This window comes from Benincasa hispida, chromosome 9 (assembly GCF_009727055.1).
Source record: "Benincasa hispida cultivar B227 chromosome 9, ASM972705v1, whole genome shotgun sequence".
Lineage (NCBI taxonomy): Eukaryota > Viridiplantae > Streptophyta > Magnoliopsida > Cucurbitales > Cucurbitaceae > Benincasa > Benincasa hispida.
Genome location: NC_052357.1, coordinates 6239954 through 6265230, shown reverse-complemented (window position 1 = coordinate 6265230; position 25277 = coordinate 6239954). Strand labels below are relative to the sequence as shown.

The following is a 25277-nucleotide window of genomic DNA, read 5'->3' as shown; positions in this document are numbered from 1 at the left end:
AAATTTTCAAAGTGCAACGGCTAGTAGCTAAGGACGAAAGCAAATGAAAATTGGGCCTGATAAGGTTTTGGGCTTTGCATTGGGATCATGGGCTTAGTAGTACGTGAGCCCATTTAGAAAATTTGACTAATGACCTACTTATCATGTTTTTGGGAAAAATGACATTTGGTCTGTAGTTCTTGAGTTTGATTTCAATTTAATCCTTAGGTTTTAAAATGTTATAATTTTAATCTCAAAGAGTTATGTTATAACTTATCTATAGATTTCTATATTTATACTTTTAACCACGATTTTTCAGTAAATACATACTTTCAATCTTTGTCGTTAAGGTCTATTAATCAAATTTAAATAATTATGGTTGTCAAAAAAATTAATAATTATGAATTAGAATTTTAAAATTGGCTTTAATGGTGATGAAGAAAAATAGTAAAACTTAATGAGTTATAATTCTTTTAATTTTTTAAAATTAATTAATAGACATTAATACTAAAAAACGAAAATGATAGTGAGTGAAAAATCAAGGTTAAAAGTATAAATTTTGAAACCTAAGGACCTAATTGAAAAAAAAATCTCAAGGATAAAATTATAACATTTTGAAACCTAGGGATTAAAATGAAACCGAACTCAAAACTAAAGATTAAAAGTATAATAATTTGAAACCTAGACACCAAATGGAAACTAAATCATATTTTCTAATATGTTTTTAATTATATATATGAAAATGTTTTACTTTTTTCCTTTTTTTTTGAGAAAATATAAAACCATTGTATTTAAGTATTTGTATAACATTGTAAATGATTTTGGACTAGTTGCATAAATGGAATTCAAGCCCCAAATAATAGAATATGTAGTACAATGATAAAATAATTGAACAAATAGAACAAAAAATGGTAAAAGACTAAAAAGCTCACACCTAGACACTATTTTGCTCACTTCTTCCCAGTTTTCTCAAATTAAAAGCTATCACTGATAGCCACTGATAGCTGTTACAACTACAATCGTTGATAGCTGCTATCACTGGTAGCTTTCAATTTGAGAAGTATTAATACAATCTTGAAATTTTAGCTTTCAGTTTGCTATTAGTTATCAGTGGCTATCATTGATACATTTTCATCAATTGGAATCAATCTTGAATTATTAATACTTAAGGCTACCAATGACTATCAATAATAGACTTTTATAAGTAGTTATCAACTTTGAAAGAAAACCAACAACTTGAAAGATTAAGCTATGCCAATTATGGAAAACTATCAGTAGCTATCACGGATAAACTTTCATAAATGATTATCAACTTTGAAAGATTAACACAGTAACTATCGCTAATAATCTTCTATCATGAGAAATTTGTACGGATAACCCATTTTTTGGACTCAACATGTCAAATGACCCATTTTTTAAAAATAATGTCAATTGACCCTCTGTTGACATTATCACCATACCATATTACATAAATGCCCTCATCTCTTTGTCTTCTTACCCTTTTGCTGAAACCAACCAAAACTAAAAACTCTTCAAAGGTAACGGCTTCATATCACTTATAAGCTCCAGACAGTCTTGCTACATTTGAAATCCATCATTTGGGCTTGCAAAATCTTCCACTGCCACCGAAAAATCGAATCTAATCAGTAAGTGATTTCAATCTGTGCCAATTATGTCTTAAATTGATCGATAATGGGGAAAGGGTGGGTCATTCTGGGGATTAGAAATACTGTGAACCTATGTTTTTTTTTTTTTTTTTTTTTTTTTTTGTTTTCAATATGTTCTAAGGTTGAAGACGAGTAAAAAGAAAGAACATGAGTGAGATAAGTAAAAGTAAAATCAGCAAGAGCGATACTAAAGAGAGCGACACCAAAAATGGTGGGTCGTTCTGGGGCTTAGAAATACTGTGAACCTATGGTTTTTTTGTTTATTTTTTTTCTTGTTTTCAATGTGTTCTAAGGTTGAAGAAGAGTAAAAAGAGATAATGTGACTGAGATAAGTGAGAATGAAATCGACGAGAGTGACATTAACGAGACAATGTATAGCGATAGCGGTTCTATCGATACTTAAACAGAATGTTGTGTTTACAATTTTTTTTCCTGAAGGAATTATTGATTGAATCTTTATTTCATACAGGAGTGATTTAAGATGCCAACACGTTTCCAAATACCTATAGTCGACCAATTTCCCAGTCAAGTAATGAGCTTAGCCCACATTGCTAATGCGAACAAGACTGTTAAGGAGAACCTTAACCCACAGCAGTTAGAGATGTTCAAGAGAACAATTTTTGGATGATTTGTAGACATTGACATGGTGTTCAATAACCCAATTATCCACCATATGTTGTTGAGAGAAGTGAAGAGCACGAGAGCTAACTCAATGAGATTCTCTGTTGGTGGAAAGATCGTCACGTTTTCGAAGGATGATTTTTGTTGATGACTGGATTGTGGCGATTCCCTACGCGAGTTGATCAGAATGGGGAGTCCTCATATGAACTTGCAATCAAGTATTTTGGTAATCGAGTGCCGAAGGACACATTACATATTAGTCTACTAGAAGAAAGATATAAGGAGTTGGAGTTCGAAGATGAAGAGGATGCTATGAAGATCACCTTAGTATACTACACGGAGGTTGCAATGATGGGAAAAAACAAGCAGAAAAGTGCAGTAGAACTTATACGATTTAAGGACGTTCAAAACGTAGAGTATTACAACAATCTAGACTGGGGTACCATTATTTGGGAGAGGACAGTCGATGTCCTAAAGACTGAATTGAATGATAAGATTAGTTCATACAAGATGAAGGTGAAAGAAAATAAAAATTATGTCATGACATACTCTTTGTGTGAATTTTTACAAGCGTTCCAGGTAAATTTGCTTAACATAATAATCGTGTTGTTTGATTTAACATTATTATTGTTCTTAATATATGTTAAATTTTATTTAGTTATGGACGTACAAGATCCTAGCAGCATCGATAGCTGGGAACATTATTGAACGATGGAGCAAGGTGACTTTGCCTCGTATATTACGATGGTCATGCTCCACTCAGTGTATTTCAAAGTACTCGAGAGAGACATATTCGAGTCTAATAATATAAGTGTACTCTATGCATAATATGTTTATTTGGTTGTTAAATTGACAATAACCATTTTAGTGGAATGTTAATGCAGACAAAGGTTAAAGAGGGTCTTGTCATGACCGACGCTGAGAGGAAGTTTCGAGATACCTTAGTGGAAAGATAACCTATATTCAATCTAGGTGTCAAGATGATAGTGTTGAAAGCGGCAGTAGGCCGGGTAGTGGAGGTAGTTCTAAAAGTGATAATGTTGATCATCGTGGAGGTAACAATGATGAACACGAGCATGCTGAGCACGAGGATGCTGAATATGGAAGGATGAAGGGAGAGGCATACACACCTAGTGATGATATATTCCATGAGGTGGTGAGGGACGTATGCGATGAGGATGAGTTGAACCCACCTGATGTCCATCTTGTGGATTTCTATAGAGATCTATGGATGAGGAGTATCCTGAGCATGCTAGGCGCATGGAGGGAGCCAATCCCAACGATTCTACTTTTTCATACCTGCAGAGCATTGACAACTCACTATCAAGGTTGGATGGTCGTATATCGAGTTTAGATAGTCGTGTATCCAAGATCGAGGAAGACATGGTAGACATGAAAGCACAATTGTCGATCATCTAATCACTGTTACAGTCTATGTGTAAGGTTTGCATTTACTATCGTTGCTTTATATTTAGTTTTTATGTGTTCGTGAACTCATCATTTTATGTTTGCTACTTGAAGGGTTTCACGGTGATTGAGGAAACGACAAGGTCACCCATCCCACATACAGGTGACGATGCCACAATGTCGCTCATCCCACCTATTGATCCCGATACCACTGATGCGACTGCCTTTCATATTCCCATCCCTCCCTCTAAAGCCTCCAAATACCACCACTACACATACTCCTATCCCCCTCTAGAGCCCAATACCACAACATCACCCATTGACGTCCAACCTATAGATGCTGACATCCCACATACACAGCCTGATGTGTCTACATCATCCACTGACATCCCACATCCCAGAGGCCAACACGTCTGACATTCCAGAGGTCGACACTTTTAATATTTTTACGACCACGCAAGGAGTTACATTGGTGAGTAATTTATTGATCGGTAATCTTTGTTTATATTTCGTGATTTGAATTTATATATTTTTTTTTATATTTCTTTATGAGTAATTTTTTGTTATCTGTTTATGTAAGAATCTCAAAGAATTAGTCGTAAGAGGAAAGGTGTTGATAAATATACACCTCCAGCTCAACTAAAGAAGAAAATAACAAAGATGACGAAACTATGGTACATCTTCCGTCTGAAAGTCAAATGGTTAAGTATCCTCTCTCAAGTGTACCAACGTCACTATTCAAAGTGATTGTCGAGTAGCACATAATGTTCCACTTACTATCTTTATAGAAATGATGGGCTGAATCACCAATGACAATACAGATAACGAGGTTTGAGAGAATTCCTTTAAGCCACTATCGAAGCAATTTTTCCAGGAATTGATTGAACCGAGTTCGTGGGTTGAGTACGATGTAAGTTTTCTAGTCTTAACTTCTTTACAATTAGTATCTTGTACTTTGACTGACATAGTAATTTTTTGTGCAGACCATAAATACTTTATTTCAATTTATGAAATAAAAGTTTTATAATCGACCTGACATGTGCATGCACAAGTTCACCAAATCACCATCTTGCCAATTAGAGTAACGATAAACTTTGATATATTTTGTTGTGCAAAGTCATGTTACTATGATATATTTTGTTACTTAACTTTTCATTTTATTTTGTAGAGTCACCTTAATGCTCGTAGCGGGGTATTTAAATGGATAAAGAATAAGCAGAGGCTGGAGACTGCTTTAATATGGGAGGATGAAGACACGTATAAGAACTACATCACTGGTAAATTCGATGTCAAATGTGTAGATGTGGATTTCGTGTATATGGCAATGAACATCAATGAGCACTGGATAGTCCTTTCAATAGACATTAACAGAGGCCATATATTCGTGTTTGATTCACTTCCATCATACATATCGATGACGAAGCTGGGGACTTGGCTAGAGCCATTGACTGCCACAGTACCATCCCTACTTCACTACTGTGGCGTGGAACGTTCAAAACTGAACCTATCGACATCTCGTTGAAAAATCACCTGACCTATCAACGACAACATATAACACGGGTTGCTTGATTGTGGCATCTTTGGAGTAAAATTACTAAAACATTTGGTGACTGGTGTTGATCCTTCCGTAATCACTCAAGAGAGAATGAATGAATATAGAATGCAGTTAGCGTGTCAGTTGTGGGCGAATACTTCGTATTTTTTGTGTATAAAACATGGATTTTTTAATGTATTTTTTTATGTATATAAAACTTCATTGGAATCTGTTACTTATTCTGACTATATATATTTAAAGTGTGAGACTTTTAAAGCGAGCGAGATTGAGAGAGTGAGACTTTCAGGGAGAGCAACACTTATGGAGAGAGCGAGATTTTGAAAGAGAGCGGGACTTACATTCTCAGGGTATTCACATTCTGATGGTATTCATAAGAGTTTGTACATAAGCATGAGTTACATTCTAAGAGTCTATATTATAAAACAGTCTATGCATAAGCACGTGTGACATTGTAAGAGTATACATTACAAGAGTATGAGTGACATTCTGAGAGATCGAAACATACAGAGTGAGTACATTGAGATAATTAAAGTGCCAATTGGGTCTACATTTCGGCAATCAACCTTGATCAACTTTTGAGTTAGTTCTACCATTTTCAGTATGTCACTCAATTATGAGCGGTTCGCTACAGTTTTTTCGGTTATGCCCATAATTCCCACACCTACCACATTTTATTTATTTGCAAAATTCTCCTCTGGATGGTATTCTTCTCACTCTCTGTTGCTCAACTTGTACCACAAAATTTGGAAGAATGATAGTCTTTTCTACATATCCAGAAGGTCTCTTCCATTCAGATATGTGCCTGAGTGGATTTATAGGCTCTGCATACGCAGTCATTGGAGAGTCTACTGCATAAAATCAACTGCAAAAACTCTAGATGAGTATGTTTCGTTCTCTGACGGCCACAATTGTATGCGAACATGGGATACCAAGTGAATCAAATTCCTTATATGTTCATTCCTTCATGTGAAGATTCACAATACCGTCCAATCGATTGTCTCGAACGTGGACCTGATAACAATTAATAGACTCAAACTGATATCGTCTGCCTTTATCGCCTTCACTTGCCAATCGGGTTTCACAGTACTCAGAGTGCAATATCGTTTGAGATGCCCAGTAATTCCTCCGTTTGTAGAACCACGATTGAAGCATTCCTCTAACATGATCAATCAAGCATACTATGGCCAATAACCAATATTCTTTAGTTAACGAATTGAAACACTTTGTACTGTTGGACGTCATGTTGTCATATCTTCGTTCTATTTGGTAAACCCGTACCCACCTTTGAAGACCGATGTCTTCTAGATATTTCGTGACAGCACCATCTCGAAAACTACAAAGTTCGTCCCATTTTGTCTAGAACTCTGTCATGCGAAATGCCCTTGCTACATCTTTAAACATCCCAACAACTGTACTGTCCTTAAAGTTTGTAATAAGATTCTATTCTATGTGCCACGTGCACAATTCATGAAATGTGGTGGGAAAAAATGCACGAATAGCATTGCTGATAGGTACCATCCGATCGGATACAAATACTAGATCATCAGGTTCTGATGCATTTCAAATTCGACATAAACCATTTCCATGATCGATCGGTTTCATTGTCCACTATTGCATATGCTAGTGGGTATAATTGATTGTTCCCATCCATAGAAACTACAACTAACATGGTCCTTTTGTAATTTCCTTTCAAGTGTGACCCATCAACAATTATCACAGGCCAACAGCTTGTAAAACCTCTAATACAAGGTCCTAATATCATAAAGATATACTTGAAGTGCACATTATCTTCAAGTACGATCTCAAACACTGTACCCCGATTCTCTATTTTTAATGCTTCCCCATAAGCATGTAGTATGACATATGAATATTATGAAGTACCACTAGTGAGATCATATGTGGCTTCCCTTGCAAGCTACGCTTTATCATAACTTATATTCATGTCATAATCTCTCCTCATATCCTCAATGATATGACGAGGTTTATAACTACGTCTTATGCATGTAAATTTATCTTTAGTCAATTGACCAACAATCGAAGCAGTTGCTTGTCTATGGGCGTGATTTAGAATTTCGATGGAACATGTGTGCGAACGTGAATACTCTGTGATCTTGAATATATCACACCTTTTTCATTTTCACTACACAAAGGCTCCATTTACAAGTCTCCCCAATATATTTGACAGCGAACAAAGATTTGGTTGACTTCCTGACCCTAAATTCAAAATTTTTGTTGATGGATAAAATAGATAATCACATTTTCAAGTCTTTTTTACTAAAAAATAGTTGACCAACTTCAACATCTGTCCAAGATGAAGAGGTACCATGTATAATCAACTATCCCCTATGAGTTGAAGATATAGATGGTGGAACCATTGAAGCTGTTGTAAAACAACACACATTTCTATGATCATGATCTATTTCATTCAATCCTGTTGTTTGCTCATTACCATCCATTGAAAGACCACAACGTTGCTCTAAATGACTACAATCTATCCTCTTCCTGACAAAACTCATATGATTCCTCGTATTATCTGTCCACAGTCGTATCATCATAACTCACATTTCCAAACCCCATTCTAATATTTTTGTCTTGATTCGATTTTAGCGTTACAGATAACTGAAGTCTACTAAGCTCTTTCTGGAAAAGAAGGAATCGAACATCATTATCATTTCTTATATATTGTGAAAGGGCTTTGTATTCAAGCTTATATTTAACTCTCATTATAAGATCAAACTCTGAAGAATTGACATTTGTAACCCTATAAATATGAGATTTAAGTTCTTCATACTTCAATGTAGCATGCACGATGATTTCTGTCATCTCGCCCCCAATATACGAACTTTCATTCTCATCCCAATCACCTCCATATTGAATAAGTAGACACTTTTCTGTCATCCTACAAAGTAAGAGAACATTTGTCATTAAGTTGTACAAGCAATTGAAGTGTACTCTCGCCCTCTCTTTTAATCTCGCTCTCTCTTACTCTTGCTCCCTCTCACTCTCTCTCTCCCAATACAAAATTTCGTAATGCTCAATTCCTACATTTCCAGAAATAACACAGCAAAAATAATGAAACATGCATCTAAATAATGAAACACCGTTCTGGAAAACCTATTTCGTTCTGAAAAAAGCCTCGTCTTGGAAATCCCCATTCGAAAAAACTCCGTTCAACAAAATATCATCGAAAACTAAGGAAATAATCACCGTTGAAATGGAGTTTAGAGTTTAAAGAAATCACCATTGTATTGTGTTTAGGTATTATTGATTTGAGGCTTCAATCGTGAAAATTGTCAAATCATTCGTATACTGACGAGTAATCACATCAAACTAGGGAATTTAAAGTGAGAGCGGGAGCGTTTGACCAGATGAGAGCGAGACTTATAACGTGAGGCACTTGTGAGGGCAATTTATATAATCTGGTATGACGATGATGTCAGTAGAGGGTCAATTGACATTATTTTTTAAAAATGAGTCACTTGACATTTTTGGCCCAAAAAATGAGTCATCCGTACAAATTTTCCTTCTATCATGGCTATGACTAATAGCAGCTATCAATCATTATCATTAATAGACTTTCATCAATTAAAATCAACCTTGAAATATTAACACTTAACGCTATCAATGACAGACTTCTATAATTGATTATCAACTTTGAAAGAAACTCAAGATATCATCCAAGTTCTATCACTGATATCACTAATATCACTCATGTCATGGTTATCAGTGATAACTTCTTTCACTAATAAGATGCTATCAATGATCTCACTGATATCATGCTATCAGTGATAACTCTCTATCATCAATAGCGTGCTATTAGTGGCAACTTTTATCACTAATAATTTGCTATCAGAGGTAGCTTCTATCACTGATAACGTGTTATCCGTGTTAGTTTCTACCATCAATAACATGTTATCAATGGTAGTTTTTATCAATGATAGTCACTGACAACTTTTTTATCCCTTTCCTTGTCTTCCCCAAACATTCGTACGATTCCTTTTCTTTTCGATCTCTCAAGGGCACTTCCGTAAAAACAACAAACAGCCAAAACCCAACCCTTCTTCTTCGTTTGATTTTGTCCATTGGAATTCATTAGGATTTTTTTTCCTTCCGAAGATAATCTTTTCTTCGGAAAACGACTTGAACCTAAGTTTTTGTCTGCCAGCGTTCATTTTAAACCATCAAGTCAGTCATAGGAGAAACTGGTGTAATCTGGCTTCAGAGAAGTTTGGACCCTGACTGCCCAGAGTTTAAACCCAAATATTTCACTATGATTGTTGCGGTCGGGCAGTCGTTCCGCCAGGTTTACTATGATTGCTGTGGTCGGGCCGTCGTTCCGCCATGTTTACTATTCGTTTAGTGCTCTGTTTCTACCGATGATTAATGAACTGCAAGTGGAACCTTTTCATATCATTGATGTCACTGATATCTAACTAAGTCAAATCACTAATATGTGGATAATTGGTATTACCGATACACGGATATCATTGATATCATTGATGTCATTGATATCTACCTAAATCATTTTTATATCACTAATATCATTGACAATTGATATTACTTATACACGAATATCACTAATATGTACCTAAATCATATCATTAATATCATTGATGTCAATGATATCTACCTAAGTCAAATCACTAATATGCAGATATCATCGATATCTACCTAAGTTATATAATTAATATCATCAACTTTAAACATTAGAATTGTCAAATTCATGTTTCTCGCGTTTTAAATAGGGCTTTAGTATATTGGTGGCTATCACCAATATATTTATATTATTTTCTCATAATAATGAAAGTCTATCACTCGTAGCTACTAATAGTCTTTATAAGTTTTAGACTTTTAGTTTGATCTTAAGTATTTACTAATAAATTATTATATATTAGTTGATATAAGTCTATAAGTAATAGACTTCTATCACTGATTGAAGTAATCTATCAATGATAGAAGCCTATTACTAATATTATAGGCTATCAATGATAATAGTTTATTACTAATAGATTTCATACTTTTTAAGTCCTACAAAAAGAAAAATAAAATAAAAATTATGGACCCATCTGATAATGTTTTCGTTTCTTATTTTTTGAGAAATAAACTTATTTGATAAATATTATTTTGTTTCTCGTTTCTCAATTTTAGAAAGCATTTGTAAAAGATGTGCAAATTTGATAACTAAAAGAACTTTCAAGTTCGTTTTCATTTGGTTTTTATATTTAATGTTGGATTCGAGACTCAAACTTGTCTATTTTTTTTAAAAAAATAATGATAATAATTACTTTTTAAGAAAAATGAAGATGCTTTCATGAAGGAGAGGGAGAGAGAAGGAGATAAAATTAAGTGAAGGAGAGGGAAAGACCGAGAAAGAGATCAAATTAGGTGTAGGAGAGAGGGAGATAAAACCGTTAGAGATGAAATCAGGAGAGAAATGAGGAGACCAAAGGACACACTTTGTAATTTCTAAAAAATTTGAAGTTGATCGGTCGATTTGTAATATGTCTACAAAACTTTAAAGATGGACTATATCTTTATTTATTTATTTATTTTTTACCTGATAGTAACATCTATTATGATTTTTAAGTGATTTTTAAAAATATTGCAATTAATTCGAAGATGGCTGCTTTTATTAAAATTTTCCCAAAATACTCGAGTTGCTGCCCCAAAACAATTTTTTACTACAGTAAACTTGAATAATATGGTTGCTATAAATAATGAGCATATTACTTCATTTTTATCGTGTTCAGATTATCCCACTAGTTTAGAAGATTGTCGATTTTCTTTTACCAAGTTTCCTTCCTCATGATCATATCACAATTCATTTTACCAAGTTTTTGCCTGTCCGGCATAAATTCTCACAAATTCCCTTCCTCTTGATCATATTGTATAAACATGAGTTTGAACGTAACTGAACGAGTTAAAACATATAACATCTAAAATGTCAAAAAGTTCAAATCCTTATACTCACATTAAACTAGAAATAAATAATAAAAAATAGTGTAAATATTTACAAATGAAGAGAAGAAATCCGGACATCATACACTTATTCTTCCTCATTCGCAACAGTCAAATTTCACTTAAAATTTTAGTTTAAATACTACTTCGGTCACTCGGCCCCTCCACTTTTAATTTCAATTTGACTGTGAAAAACTGAAAGATATAAATCTCTTGAAGTAGTCAACATGAATTATGCCACAGGAAGATAGACTAATACAATAAATATAATTGTATTTTTTTAATGTGTAACGAACAAAAAATGTATATTGGGAGGAAAAAGGTAACCAAAATGTGAATAAACATGTTTTGTCTAAATCTGGAATACTAGGTTTAATATCGCTCTTACACTTGTACAAGCAGCACCGCCCCCACTTGAAGGTAACCACCAAAAACACTATTTTTCTGAAATCTTAGCCATTAAGTAAAATCTAGAAGTCACCTCTAACCCCAGTTTCAAGTCTCTGATATCTGAACCCATTAAGCCAAAAAGCTAAAAGCAAAGAGAAGCCTGAAAATGAGTTAAAAAGATTAACTGGAACAGCAACTGAAATCACCAGATCTTTGATTTGAACCAGAATAGAAGGAATACAACTCCAAACACGATAGCAACAGGGGCCCACTTCCGAATTAAAGCCTGGGTTCAAAATTTTTAAGAAAGAAAAAAGAAAAAGTATTAGGTCTGGTCTTCGACAAGCTTTCCAGAAACAACTTATAGAAAGCATCCTAAGAGATGTTGACAATGTTTATGAGATCAGTTAACAACAAATCATGCAAAATTTTGCATTACAGTCCAAATACTCGTGAAATTTGGAAAATCAGCAAAGATAAGACTAAAAGTGATGACCTACAATGTCTTGTGCTTACATTTTCTTCAAACCACATTGCACAACTAATCACAACTTCAGGCACATTTAAATTTCTGATTAAAATGCCGTTCTGTATTCTGGATCTCACAACAGGATAAATCATTGATATTTATTAATTTATTTCAATTTAAATGTCTTCCAAGTGCATTTTCAGTAAGTATACTCATTTATTTCAATTTATAAGGCCCCCAGAGAAAAAGAATATGAGTTCTTTGTTTCATATACGCATATTTGAATGGGATAAACTTTTTTTCTTTTTTATAGGAAACAAACAAATATATTCCCAAAAAAAAGAGAGCACAGACTAAGGGCAAGGGGTTGAGAGGATCCTTCCCCGGAAGACTAACACAGGAGGGAGCATGGAATAAACTTCATATGATCCCATCCACCAAGCTTTTGTTAGAAACCAAGGTAGTATGGGCTACCTTTGACCCACACCAGTTAGAATGGGATGACCAGTGTGGTACTTAAGTGATTTGGTTCTCTCATCTCAATAGCTGACCTTTGGGGTGTGGTTCTCCAAGGTGCTTAAGTACCTAACAGGTTAGGTGTTGGAAGTGATAGACATGGAATCCTGAAAAAACTGGTCTCTTTTCTAGCAAAGCAGATAATTTCAAGTTCAACTCCAAGGCCAGGCCACCAACCTGTCCATCTCATTGTCAAAGCTCAATTAGGAGGGTAAGTTTGCCATAAAAAAAGTTGAGTTTCACATTTGATCTGAGATGCCTAACAATCAAAATAGAATTCAAATATGAAACCCTGTCTCCAAGAACCAAGATGATGTTGCAGACTGGCTCACAGAGTTGCTTTCGAGAAGGTGGCTTAAAGGCAAAGCTAGAAGATTGTGAAAAAGGCATACCCAGTTTCTGGTTCATTTGGTTAGAGAGAAACAATGGGATTCTTAATGATGTTCGTTACAGTCTTCATGGTTTTTGGCAAAATGTACAGCAGACAGCTTCCACTTGAAGTGCTTCACGTAAGTATTTTCATAACTACAGAAGCTTTTTGATCAGTTTAGACTGGAGGGGATTTTTTTCTAGCCTCCTAGGCAAGGGATTAGTTTTCCCTCTGGCTTTTAAGCTGTATTCCCTTTTTGGTTCAATGGTATTCTTTGTTTCTTATTTTCTAAACAATTAGCAAACCAGTATCAATCTTCATGAGCAGTATTAAAAACATGCAAAAGGTTTACTTGACATTAAACCATTGGCAAAAGATTATTTTCATTCAAAGTCCACATGCTTGAGGCAAACATTCTAACTTCGACAGAACTGAAAGCACACATCAAGCAATAAAATGACACTAACCTGCCGGTTCAAATCTCTCGCCTTGTCGGCATATATGCGGGATTCTGATGTCAACCTACTTGACATTTGACTGACCTCTGCAAAATTTTAATAGTTTAAAATAAAAAAGTTATCTTCTTTGACACTGCTGAATCATGATACTGCAAACCCCTTCAAGAAAGCCACAATGATATTTATCTCTCCCAACATAAATTAATATAATCCATGCTAACATTTCAAATAACAAAGATCCTCACACACCTAGGAACTAGGAACAATATGATTTAGCTTGTAATGATAGTTGAACTACTCACATCAACAGAAAACAAAGGGATCCATAATGCTTTATCACACTGATTTAATATAGGATATTACATAGCCACACTTGAATAAAATTAAAAGATAAAAGAAAATATCTTACGGTCTAACTTTTCGCCAACACCAAGAACTTCCTGAACATTGCGAGTCATTATCTGGTGGACTTCGTAAAGTTCATCATTCAACTTTGCAATATTACGTTGAGTGCGTGTATCCTGGTACAATTTCTTGGTCTTCTGTATGTATGTATCTGTTGAACATAAAAGTAGGTGGAGGTGGAGGTGGGAAACAAGAATTTCAATAAAGCAAGAGGAAAGTAAAATAAAGCTAAGAGGTTCAAAGTATAATGAATCATTTATATAAAGCCGCCAAGTAAAGCATACCAAATTTAATGAATGCATAAGGCCGGGCAGCAGTTTCGATTTGAGCCCCATTGACACGTTCAAATTCATTCTTCAGGTCTTCAAGGTATTGAAAGGCAAGTTTCTTTGGATAAGCACGATCACACATAGTCAAATAACAGACCCTTCCTTCAATTATATAGCTAAAAACTCAGGTCAAGGTAAAATGCTGTCTGTCAAGAGCATAATTTGATCTAACAATCTTCTAGACAGTTTAACGCAATAAACCATAATCTCAAAGACTTGATAAGACACATTTATATGTTGATTCCTCTACACATTGAAGTCAAGAAATGGTAAAATCCAATAAGTTTTCATATTCAACATCAACCTCCTTTGTCTATAAAACCCAAAACTTTTTCACAAGCTACCATCAAATTGTCAGGATAAAATTAGTTAGCCCAAGCCCCAAGGTCACGATTTCCTTTCCACAACAAGACACAAACAGAAATGGGGATAACCATATTTCCATATTTCCATTTTAGCCTCCCGCAACCCACAACAATCAGAATGGGTGTAATGACTAAGGAGCAAACAGAAAGCTACTTACTACTTTATTTTCGTAAAATATACACCATGACATCAAGGACATGCAGATACAAAAATTCAATATACAAAAAACTAGCCTGCCAACGAGTACTATAAGTTAAATGTGAAAGGCCAATCATGTATGGATACTGGAAAACATATGGGCCTGTCTCGATAGACATTCTTGAAGCCTCATTTTGACCTCTTGATAAGTTCTTAAACAGAGCCTTCACTTGCTGCTTGTAGAATTCTGCATCTTGCATATCACGACCATCATCCAGTCCCTCTGCTAGAGGAAGACCATCAGTAACACGGGCAATCATTGTAAGCTTCACCATCTTTAGTTTGATATGTCCCCCAACTAAGGATAAAATCATTGCAATATGTCAGCCACAATAACTTACAGAAGAGAATAATCAAGCTGAGTATGATTGGAGTGTTTCCATGTCGATAACTCAGCCAAGGGTGAAGCATACATGGTGTAGATCAAAGGGGGGAAATAACTGGCAACAAAAGTTATCAATTGGGTAGTTTTCTTGAGACAATTTGTTTTCATGCAAGGTCCAAAGGCATTTATTTACAAATTCATCTTCTTATTATCTTATTTTCAAATTCTAAACATCGTTAATTGATCCCAAATTGGCCACAAGTTGAATATAACTCCTTGTAAACTTTATAAAGTACCTTTGCTAGAATATTCGAAAAGGAAGTTATTCCAATTTCCAACCATTGCCCATTTTCTTTGGTATAATTCACACACCCAATTACTATACCGGTACTGTAACTCTTCGAATCCACAATGCAACCCCATTAACGTACAGAGATAACAATAAACCAATACAAGAAAACTTCGATGTGGATCTAGTCGTTATCACTCTAATTTGGTTACAAATAGACGTTTCACATCAAACATACCCGATCCCGAAGAACTTAACCATTTCTTTTCTAAGTACAATTGGAAAAGAAATCAAATCCCAACAATCATTCAATAACGCAGTCCAAAACAAAGGAGTCACGCATTTCCTACGGAATACAATAGGAATTCTATCTGACCGGTAAACTGATTAATCGATCTTCGATAGATCGTCGGGAATTGAAAACCCACAATCATCCAATTCCCTAAAAAAAACCAAAAAAGATCAAATAATCAGAAAGAACACAAAAATTATAGCGATATTACCATGCTAGTATCATTTGGGGGAGGGGGGGGGGGGGGGGGGGTTCTCTTTTCAAAGATCCGCGGAATTGTGATGACGATGGAAGAATCTGAAAAGAAAGATGGTGGAAAGAAGCAAAGGTAGGGTTCGTGAAAGGACAGGAATTCGATGGGAATGGGATTACTGTCCGCGGTGTGTGTAGCTCAGAATCCGATCGAGTCTCTTAAAATGGAGCCATTGTTCTCGCCACAAGTCAAATACGCAAAACGTGCTTTAGACAAAATTTAGAAGTTTGAGCAAAACGAGGAAATTTCTATAATAGTCATTTCGAGTTTTCATATTACAAAAATAGTAAGATTTTTGGATGAGATCGGTCTCGAAGTTGAATTTGAAATGTTAAGAATTCAAATTATCCAGCCAGTTGAAAGAACAAAAATTCCCCTACTTGAAAAAACCCTTCATATAAACGGAAATCATTCCAGCTCCTTACTTCGTGTAAGATCTAGTTGCATATGCTTTGAAATTTTCCTTGTCTCCACGGTTATTTGCATCTTTAAGCATCGTTATTATAGAGGTATTCCACTCTTTCCTTCGTTTAGTATATGGTTTCATCTTAAATTAACATTTGGTTAGGGTTTTAGAGTGTATCTAAAATACATGAGAAATCTGGGTTGTATATTTTCTTTCGTTCAATATTTAGGCCTTTTTTTGTGTATCTTGTCCGTATTTGATGATTTTCAAGATACTAAAGGAAATCAAGTACGAGGCTTTCCATGAGCAACGGAAGGATCGTTCTAAATTCCATTCGAGTTGAACGTAAACAATCACAGTCTTCAAACGGAAACTAACAAGTCATGCACAACAAGAAATTACAGCATGCTAACAAGAGTATCAATGGATAGAGTATGCATATCTTTAAAGAAACATTCTTCACGAATCTCTCGATCAATCTCCAAGCATCCAAGAATAGCAACTCTCAAACACAACGATCGGAACAACATGATCACCAGCACGAACACAACAAATGGCCAATGGCTCCTCGAAACCAATCGAATTGAGTAAGGACATCACCACAATAGTTACCTTAGTATTCTCAGTGTGAGAATCCAGGAGTTGTGGGCTCTATATGAACTTGGCTTGAGGAAGAGACTGGATGACAACGATCGTGTAGACGATCGAGCAAATGGGAGATAGGAAGTTGTCTAAGTGTGACCCGTCATTTTAGGCCCTAGAGTTCTGTCCCATGCAGCCAATACGAAGGGAAAAAATCCAATTGGGGCAAAAACTAAAATGACCCTATCCACTTCTGGAGTTCACCTTGATATTGACCAACTGCACAAAACCTATCCGAAGGGGGATGCTCCCAGGGCGCCATGAGGGAGTGCAAGAATGATCTCACAATGCGAACCAGTGAAGAAGACCACAGGACGTGTTGACATACACCCTTCACCCACTTAGTATAAATACTCTTTCCATCCACCTTGATATTGACTCATGCAAACACCAACCGAAGGGGGATACTCCCAGGGCACCACGAGGCCAAGCATGAATCTCATGGCGTGAACATTCAAGGAGAAACGTGAGTGGAATCATTGACCTATCACATATATCTCTTCCTCCCACTGAGTATTTTATAACCAAGGGTTTAGTTTACTTAGAAAAAACACGGCTAAGAATTTTAACTAAGTGACTTTTTAGGTTTGCCCAAGAGTAACTTTTATCTTGGATAGTTGAACAACTTTTGATCATCATCCATTAAGCTCTTTAACAGAGTCTTTGATCAACTGTCGCATGCTTGCAAAAAATCTATCTAATTCACCTTTCCAGGTAGGTTCCCGGTAGGGGTGTTCCATTTCCGTCAGCTTAAGTACCCCAGCTTAGACAGAACCCGCCTTAGACAAAAGGTCCCTTATAGATAGATTTAATACAATTTTAATTTTTTATGCCAATCAATTTAATCCTATTAAACTGATTTAAAAGATTAAACTAGGTTGCCAATTCCATTAGAACTTTGAACTTAGGTCTATCTCAATCCAATTTTAAAACCCTTTTAAAACATGAGTTCCCCTAAGTTTGCATGCAACTCTTTCATATTGATTTTAGTTCGTAACGCTTATAACAGAAACAACCAAAACCATCCACAATGTGAAGCCAACATATACAAGGCATTCATAACATTTACAAATTAGCCTAAGTGTCATGCTCCATGCATTGTTCATTCATTGCTACTTTTATATAATATTTATACAACCAAGCAATGAACCAAGCAAACATGCTTCCATACACCCTTATACTATAACACTTATAATATAAAGATGAAGCATGAATATGCTTACTACATGCATAAATATAACTCTTATATTTCATGATGCATATGCATGCTCTCTTGTTATTTCATCATGTCAAAAGCTATATTATAACACTTATAATATATGATGCATGAATAATTTCATAACCTAAGGTGGGTTTCATATCTATATGTCATACACTATGGCATGTAAACAACTTACATCTCATGTATATTAAACAAAATTTGATGAACCGAGATAATTAGCCTAAAATCCTCAAAAAAACCAAAGTTAACTATTACAAAAAGCAAGGAGTCTACGGTTCAAACAGGCGAACCAGGTCTTAAGCCGTCCGGACGAAGAAACGCGTCTCCTTGATCGTGAACCAAAAACTTTGTGATCGCCTACACGAGAGAGTAAACGCTTTACTCAATCGTTTACCAATGCTTCCTGAGCTAAACGATCGTTTAGCAACGAACGTGTACCTTTACTATGCGATAAAGTATGAGGTACGATCGTACAGCGCACAACGTGCAATGCAAGCCTTAAGCGATCGACTAAACGAGAACGATGCAGTGAACACAATCGTCTAAACATCGACCAAGGTATCGTAGACCGCGTGATCGTGTAGTCAGTGACTATGCGATGAAGCATGCTAACTACCCGATCATTTAGTATGTGCGCCTTTTATTAAATAATGAGCATTAAATTCTTTACACGATCGTTTACCTCCAGCGTCCACGTGATCGAGCAACCAACACTACGCGATAGAGAAAACTCTTTACCCACGTTAAACGATCGTTTAGTAAATACTACATGATTGCATAGAACTTTTCTACACGATCGTTTAGCCAAATCTCAACGATCATTTACCTTAGGCTACATGATACGACCAACCTTTTATCTTCTTCCTCGCTTAGAACTGCATCTCCATGCTGTTAGGGTTGATGCCCTAAACTCTCGTTGGGTTCTGTAGTTTGTAAACACATGTATTGAACAAACGCTTGTGATGTAATAATATGAGATATTTTCTTTACTATTGTCTATGAAATATGAAATGTTTTATTTTCTTAACCACAAACCAATAAACTAAGATCTCTGATTGTCGTTGTAACTTAAGCATGTATGTGGAGATATACAAGTGGATCATGCCTTAAGTAATAACCAAAATGGTCTGTAGTATATGGATAAAGGAGGGAAACCTTAACTTGATGACACTATGGATGCGGCCTGCTTTGTAGATAGTTACAAGTGTTATGACGTGCTACAGATAGTCCAATTCTGATCATTCATGTGGAGATATGCGAGCAGGGTGTCCTATACAAAGGAGTTTGTATAAGACCGGACCACGACGTGTTTATTCTTGTTATATGACGACTCATGACAGAGACTTCACTTCACTAAGATGACCATAGGTAACATGACCTTAATCCTGAGTGAGTTGGGAACTCCTGCCTAGGGCAGTCCTTTGATTTGCATGGGTGCGAGTGGCTAGATTTCTGACTCAAACCTATCACTTTGGGGATTCGTCTGATTGGGAGCTGGGAACTCAGTTGCACAAGATGGAATTCACTCCTTCCCCGAAGTAGGGTAAGTAGATAGATTGCTCCCTTAAGGGCTGATTTCGAGGCTTAAACGATGTGGCACCACACACCTTCTCATGGCTCAAGAGGTGTCCACTCATCATAGGACTATGATGTATTGTTCATTAAAGGGATCAGTGGTATTTAAGGAGTTAGATGTAACTATAGGGGAAAAACGGTAAATTGGCCCAACTGTACTTACGAGAAGGGTTGTCGTATTGTTGACTGGTTATATCCATGGACACAGAAATATATCTGTGGTGAGAAGAGTGCAACTGTCGATCTTTAATGAAGTGTCCGACAATTAATGGATGGTGGATCTCTTGGCTAAAGAGTATAGTCAGCTATTCACGTACCATTGAAGCTTCAAGCTATAGGTCCATAAGATCCCCTTGGTAGCTCAGTAGATTCAAGTTGAGAATCAGTTTATGGGTTTGAAGTGTTCAAATTGACAAAAGGGAGTTTGATTATATATGATATGATTAAATTGGTTCAATTACATATGATGTAGTTGACATGATGTATGAGATACATTAATTAGAGGAAAATGATATAAATATGATTTATATCAAGTAAAGGAGTGGTTTAAATGTTGCATATGATGTGGTATTAAAACTATATGTTATAAATATTATATGATAAGTTAGTTATTATATTTATTTATAATTAAAACAATTATGAGATAATTATTGGCGGTTTTCTCTTTAACCGTGCGTGAAAGTGAGAGGTTTTATTCAGTTTTCATAACTGAAGGATAAAATGAAAAATGTTTTCATTTTGGAATAGAATCGGAGAATCGTATCTTCTGAGTACTCTGCCTATCGTTTAGCTCATGAGAGACTACATGACAACCCAAAATGTTTGTCTAAAAGATCGTGTACACGCGCCCTAACGAGATTCTCTAAACGATCGTGTAAATTATCAAGCTGCTTTTCCTAAACGATCATGTACCTTTTTTAAATGATCAAGCACAAGTCTATACGATAGACACAAACCTCTCCCACTTGCTTGGCCGTTGAGTGCGATCATTATTTCCCCCTTCCCTCTACCAAATCCAACAGAGCCCACACTTTTTGAATTCTCACTCCGAGAATACCAAGGTCACTGAGTGGTGGGGTCCAAGAGGCTGCTTGTTTGTGGAGAAGACTGTTCGTGTGCTAAGTGACAACGAGAGATTTGGGTAGACGATTGTAGTGACAGTGAGAGGTGCTAATCCAAACGAGAGCGAGAGAAAGACAAAAGAAGAGTTCTTCAAAGGTAAGTATATCGTTCCTTTGTATTTAATTTATTGTTAAAAGCATGCCATAATTTGTTCTGAATGCATAACTTGTTTGTATTTGTGAATGCTTGTATTTCTGTCACAATGAATTTGGAACGATCTTGCTTCCACTCATAGGTACTTTTTGATAAGAGTTCCTTTACATGCCTCAAAACTTCATCACGAACGACTCAACAACGTCAAACACTTTGAATTACAAACTCGATTGCTTGTTAATTATGCCCAAAAACGCAGGGGTCCTTACAAATTAATACTTTGTAATCATAAAGAAAGCTTTAAACAGAGGCAATTAACCCGTAAACATTCATTAACACATCCACAAACGCATTTAACACTTATATGCAATGCAGAAACCTTAAAACCCACCACAACTGTAAAAGAAGTTCAAAACAAAAGTGAAATTTGGAATATCATAACAACCTGGCTCTGATACCAATTAAAGGAAATCAAGCACGGGGATTTCCATGAACAGCAAAAGGATCATTCTAAATTTCATTCGAGTTGAACATAAACAATCACAGTCTTAAAACGAAAACTAACAGATCATGCACAACACGAAATTACAACATGCTAACAAGAGTATCAAGGGATAGAGTATGCATACCTTTGAAGAAACATTCTTCATGAATCCCTCAATCAATCTCCAAGCGTCCAAGAATAGCAACTCTCGAACACAACGACCAGAACAACACGATCTCCAGCACGAACACAACGAACGACCAACGGCTCCTCAAAACCAATCGAGTTGAGTGAGGACACCACCACAATGGTTACCTTGGTATTCTCGGTGTGAGAATCTAGAAGTTATAGGCTCTGTATGAACTTGGCTTGAAGAAGAGACTAGAGGACAAAGATTGTGTAGATGATCGAGCAAGTGGGAGATAGAAAGTTGCCTATCGCATAGACGATGTGCCCGATCGTGTAGTAAATGGCAACCAATCGTATAGACTTAGCCACGCGATTTTTTAGCTACGATCAGCGGATGAACTATCGTATAGTCAATGTTCCACGATCGTTTAGTCTCTGCACACTATCACTTAGTGAAACACTTTCACTTGATAGCTTGTCCGTGAGAAACTTTCCGAATGAAGTAACTCCTAATTTTAGGAAAACATTTTTCCTTTTATCTCACGGTTACCATAAAACTACCAATAACCTCTCACTCAATTAGTTATTAGAGAAAAAGAGATAATTATCATATAATTGATTTATTATAAATAAGTATGATAACCAACTTACCATATTATATTTATAACCTATAGTTTTAATATTTCATCTCATGAAACATACAAACCATAGTTCTTTTTCTATTTTATGGTACTTAATGTAAATCATATTTACATAATCCTCCACTTGATGTATCTCATACATCACACCCATTATATCATATATAATTGAAATTCTTCTTGTTAATTTTAACACTTCAAACTAACCCCAAGAACTAATTCTCAACTTGAATCCATTGAGCTACCAAGGGTACCTTATGGACCTGTAGCTTGAAGCTCTAATGGTACGTGAATAACTTATTAAACTCTTTAGTCATGGGATCCACCATCCGTTAACTGTTGGGCATTCCACTGAGGATCGGAAGCTGCATTCTTCTTACTACAGATATATTTATGTGTCCATATCAACCAATCGACAGTACGATAACCCTTCACAGATCGCTCGTAAGTACAGTTGGGCCAATTTACCGTTTTTCTTCTGTAGTTATATCTAACTCCTTAAGTACCACTGATTCCTCTAATGAACAATAAGTCATAGTCCTACTATGACTAGGTCCTCTCTTCCAAAGAAAGGATGTTGCCACTATGTTCAAGACCTAGAATCAACCCTTAAGGGAGCAATCTATCTACTTGCCCTTGCTTCGAAGAAGGAGTGAATTCCATCTTGTATAACTGAGTTCCCAGCTCCTCAATCAGACAAATCTCCAAAAAGGTAGGCTTGTTGAGTTGGTAATCTGGCCACTCTCACCCATACTAATCAAAGAACTGCCCTCAAATGCAGGAGTTCCCAAAACACTCGGGATTAAGGTCATGTCACCTATGGTCGTTAAAGTGAGATGTAAGTCTCAAGTATCAATGGCGTTATATAAAGAGACTATTCATCTCGTGGTCCAGTCTTATATAAACTCTTTGTATAGGACACCTCCGCTCGCATGTCTCCACATGAATGGTCAGGATCAGACCATCTATAGTAGTTTACAACACTTGTAAACCTTTACAAAACGGGTCGTATCGTCGTGTCACCAAGATAAGGTATCCCTCTTTTATCTTTATACTACGGTCCTTTTAGGATATTACATAAGGCATGATCCATTTGTATATCTCATATACATGTTGAAGTTTACATACAATAACCATGAATTTTTGTTTATTGGATATGAGTAAATGCAAATAAAATAACTTTTATTTTATTAATAACAATGTGTACAAAGTTTACAAACTACGAGACTCCGGGAGAACTAGGACACCAATCCCAACAGATACTTCATCCTACTTCATCTTATCTCAAGAGAAATATGTTTGAATCTTGGGTGAGATTAGATGGAATGGGCCGAGATGTATTGAATGTGTCCCAAGATTAGGTTGACTATTGAGTTTTGGGCATTCTGTATATGATCTCAGGGTAAATGTGGCTCGAGATCATCCCCGAGATCTTATACAGAATAGGACCAAAAATCTCATGGCACGCTGGTGTAAATGACCTGAATTCTTCATATTATTACACGATCTTGAAAGGAATTGAATCCTAATGAAAGCGTGTGATCGTTTTCTTTGATTTCTTGAAACAATTAAAAATCAAGTAGACAAGAAAAAAATCAAGCAATATACCTTTGTCGATCCACAATTGCAGCAAAATCTCTTCCTCAAACAGGTAGTCTCTTTCTTCCTTGCTATGACTCTGGCAAGGATCTGACTTTCTTTCTTACTATGACTCTGGCAAGCTGACTTTCTTCCTTGCTATAACTCTAGAAAGGATTAGCTTGTGGAAAACGTTTCTTGAAAGAATGGAGTTTTAGAGTAATCGTAAAGATTATTCTTGTAGAGATTATGTCCTATGAGGGCTCCCAATGACTCTATTTATAAAACTCTATAGTTACTCCTAATCCTATTGGATAACACTTCTGCACATGATCATCCTACGAAATATTAATCTAATCAATTAACGGATTTACAAAAAGAGATTAAGTATTTCGTGGTCTGGTCTTATACAAACTCTTTATATAAGATACCTCCACACATATGTCTCCACATGAACGGTTTGGATCAAAACATTTGTAACTATAACAAAGTGGGTTGTATCCATAGTGTCACAAGGATAAGACACCCAACCTTATCCATATACTATAGACTTTTAGGGGTCGTTTGGTTTAAGGTTTTATAGATGACTGGGAATAAAGAATGTCTAGAAATAAAATGTCTTGGAATAGGATGTCTGGAAATCAAAGATGACTATGTTTAGTTGTGCATGGCAATGCTATTAGAATTTTATGAACAAAAATTATGTTTGTGTTTAATTATGTAAGTAAACATGAAAATCTTATTATAACTATAATAGATTAATAATTTAAAGAATAAACAGCATTTAATATATCAATAAAAAGTTAATTACAAATGAATAATAATTTTAATTATAAATATTTGAAGACTGAGTAATTTATAATTAAAATTAACCAATTAATGCATTTAATGAACGTCATACTAATTATAATCTAATATTAATCATTTTTATTATTAATTAAGTTCAACATTAGTAATTTTAATTTTAATTAAATAATATAAGAAAATATATTTTAGTGGACAATATAATATATAAAAAGGGAAGAAAATGCCATAAAAATATGATATATTAATAATGAATACTAAAAAGTATTTTGTAAATATGATATGTTAATAATGAATGAAGTAATAAAAGTTAATCACAGTAAATAATTAATTTCTTATAAATAATCAGTGATGATTATATGTTCATAATGAATGATTAAATTAAAATTAATCTCAATAAATAATTACTTGATTATTAAAAAAAAATAAAGTAATAAATTATATTATTGAAAAATGAAGTTTAATACTAACTAAATTTAACTAATCCTAGTTTACTAATTAAATATATTTAAGTTAGAGTTGGCTAATAAATTAATAATTTATGTAAAAAAAAAATTCCATTCATTTAATAAATTTTTATTATAAAAATAAGTTAAGTAAATATTTTAATAAATCATTATTGATTTATTAAAATAAATATTTATATTATTTCTGTTAAATTAATATTAATTAATTAATTAATTAACTATATTCAAAGTGAAATTATATGTAAAATGAAAAACAGATAGAAAGGGGAA

The 25277-nt window shown here is 35.1% G+C and overlaps 1 protein-coding gene across 1 annotated transcript; it reads right to left on the bottom strand.

Annotated features, from left to right (window-relative positions):
- Positions 1–11435: 11435 nt before the first annotated feature.
- On the bottom strand, positions 11436–16054 carry LOC120086392 (25.3 kDa vesicle transport protein). Its single transcript, XM_039043019.1, has 6 exons — positions 15679–16054; positions 14776–14986; positions 14080–14240; positions 13800–13946; positions 13400–13476; positions 11436–11863 (listed from the first exon to the last, which is right to left on the bottom strand). Exons 1-6 carry the CDS (start codon positions 15734–15736, stop codon positions 11780–11782), a joined length of 738 nt encoding a protein of 245 aa, XP_038898947.1. The 5' UTR covers positions 15737–16054; the 3' UTR covers positions 11436–11779.
- Positions 16055–25277: the final 9223 nt, after the last annotated feature.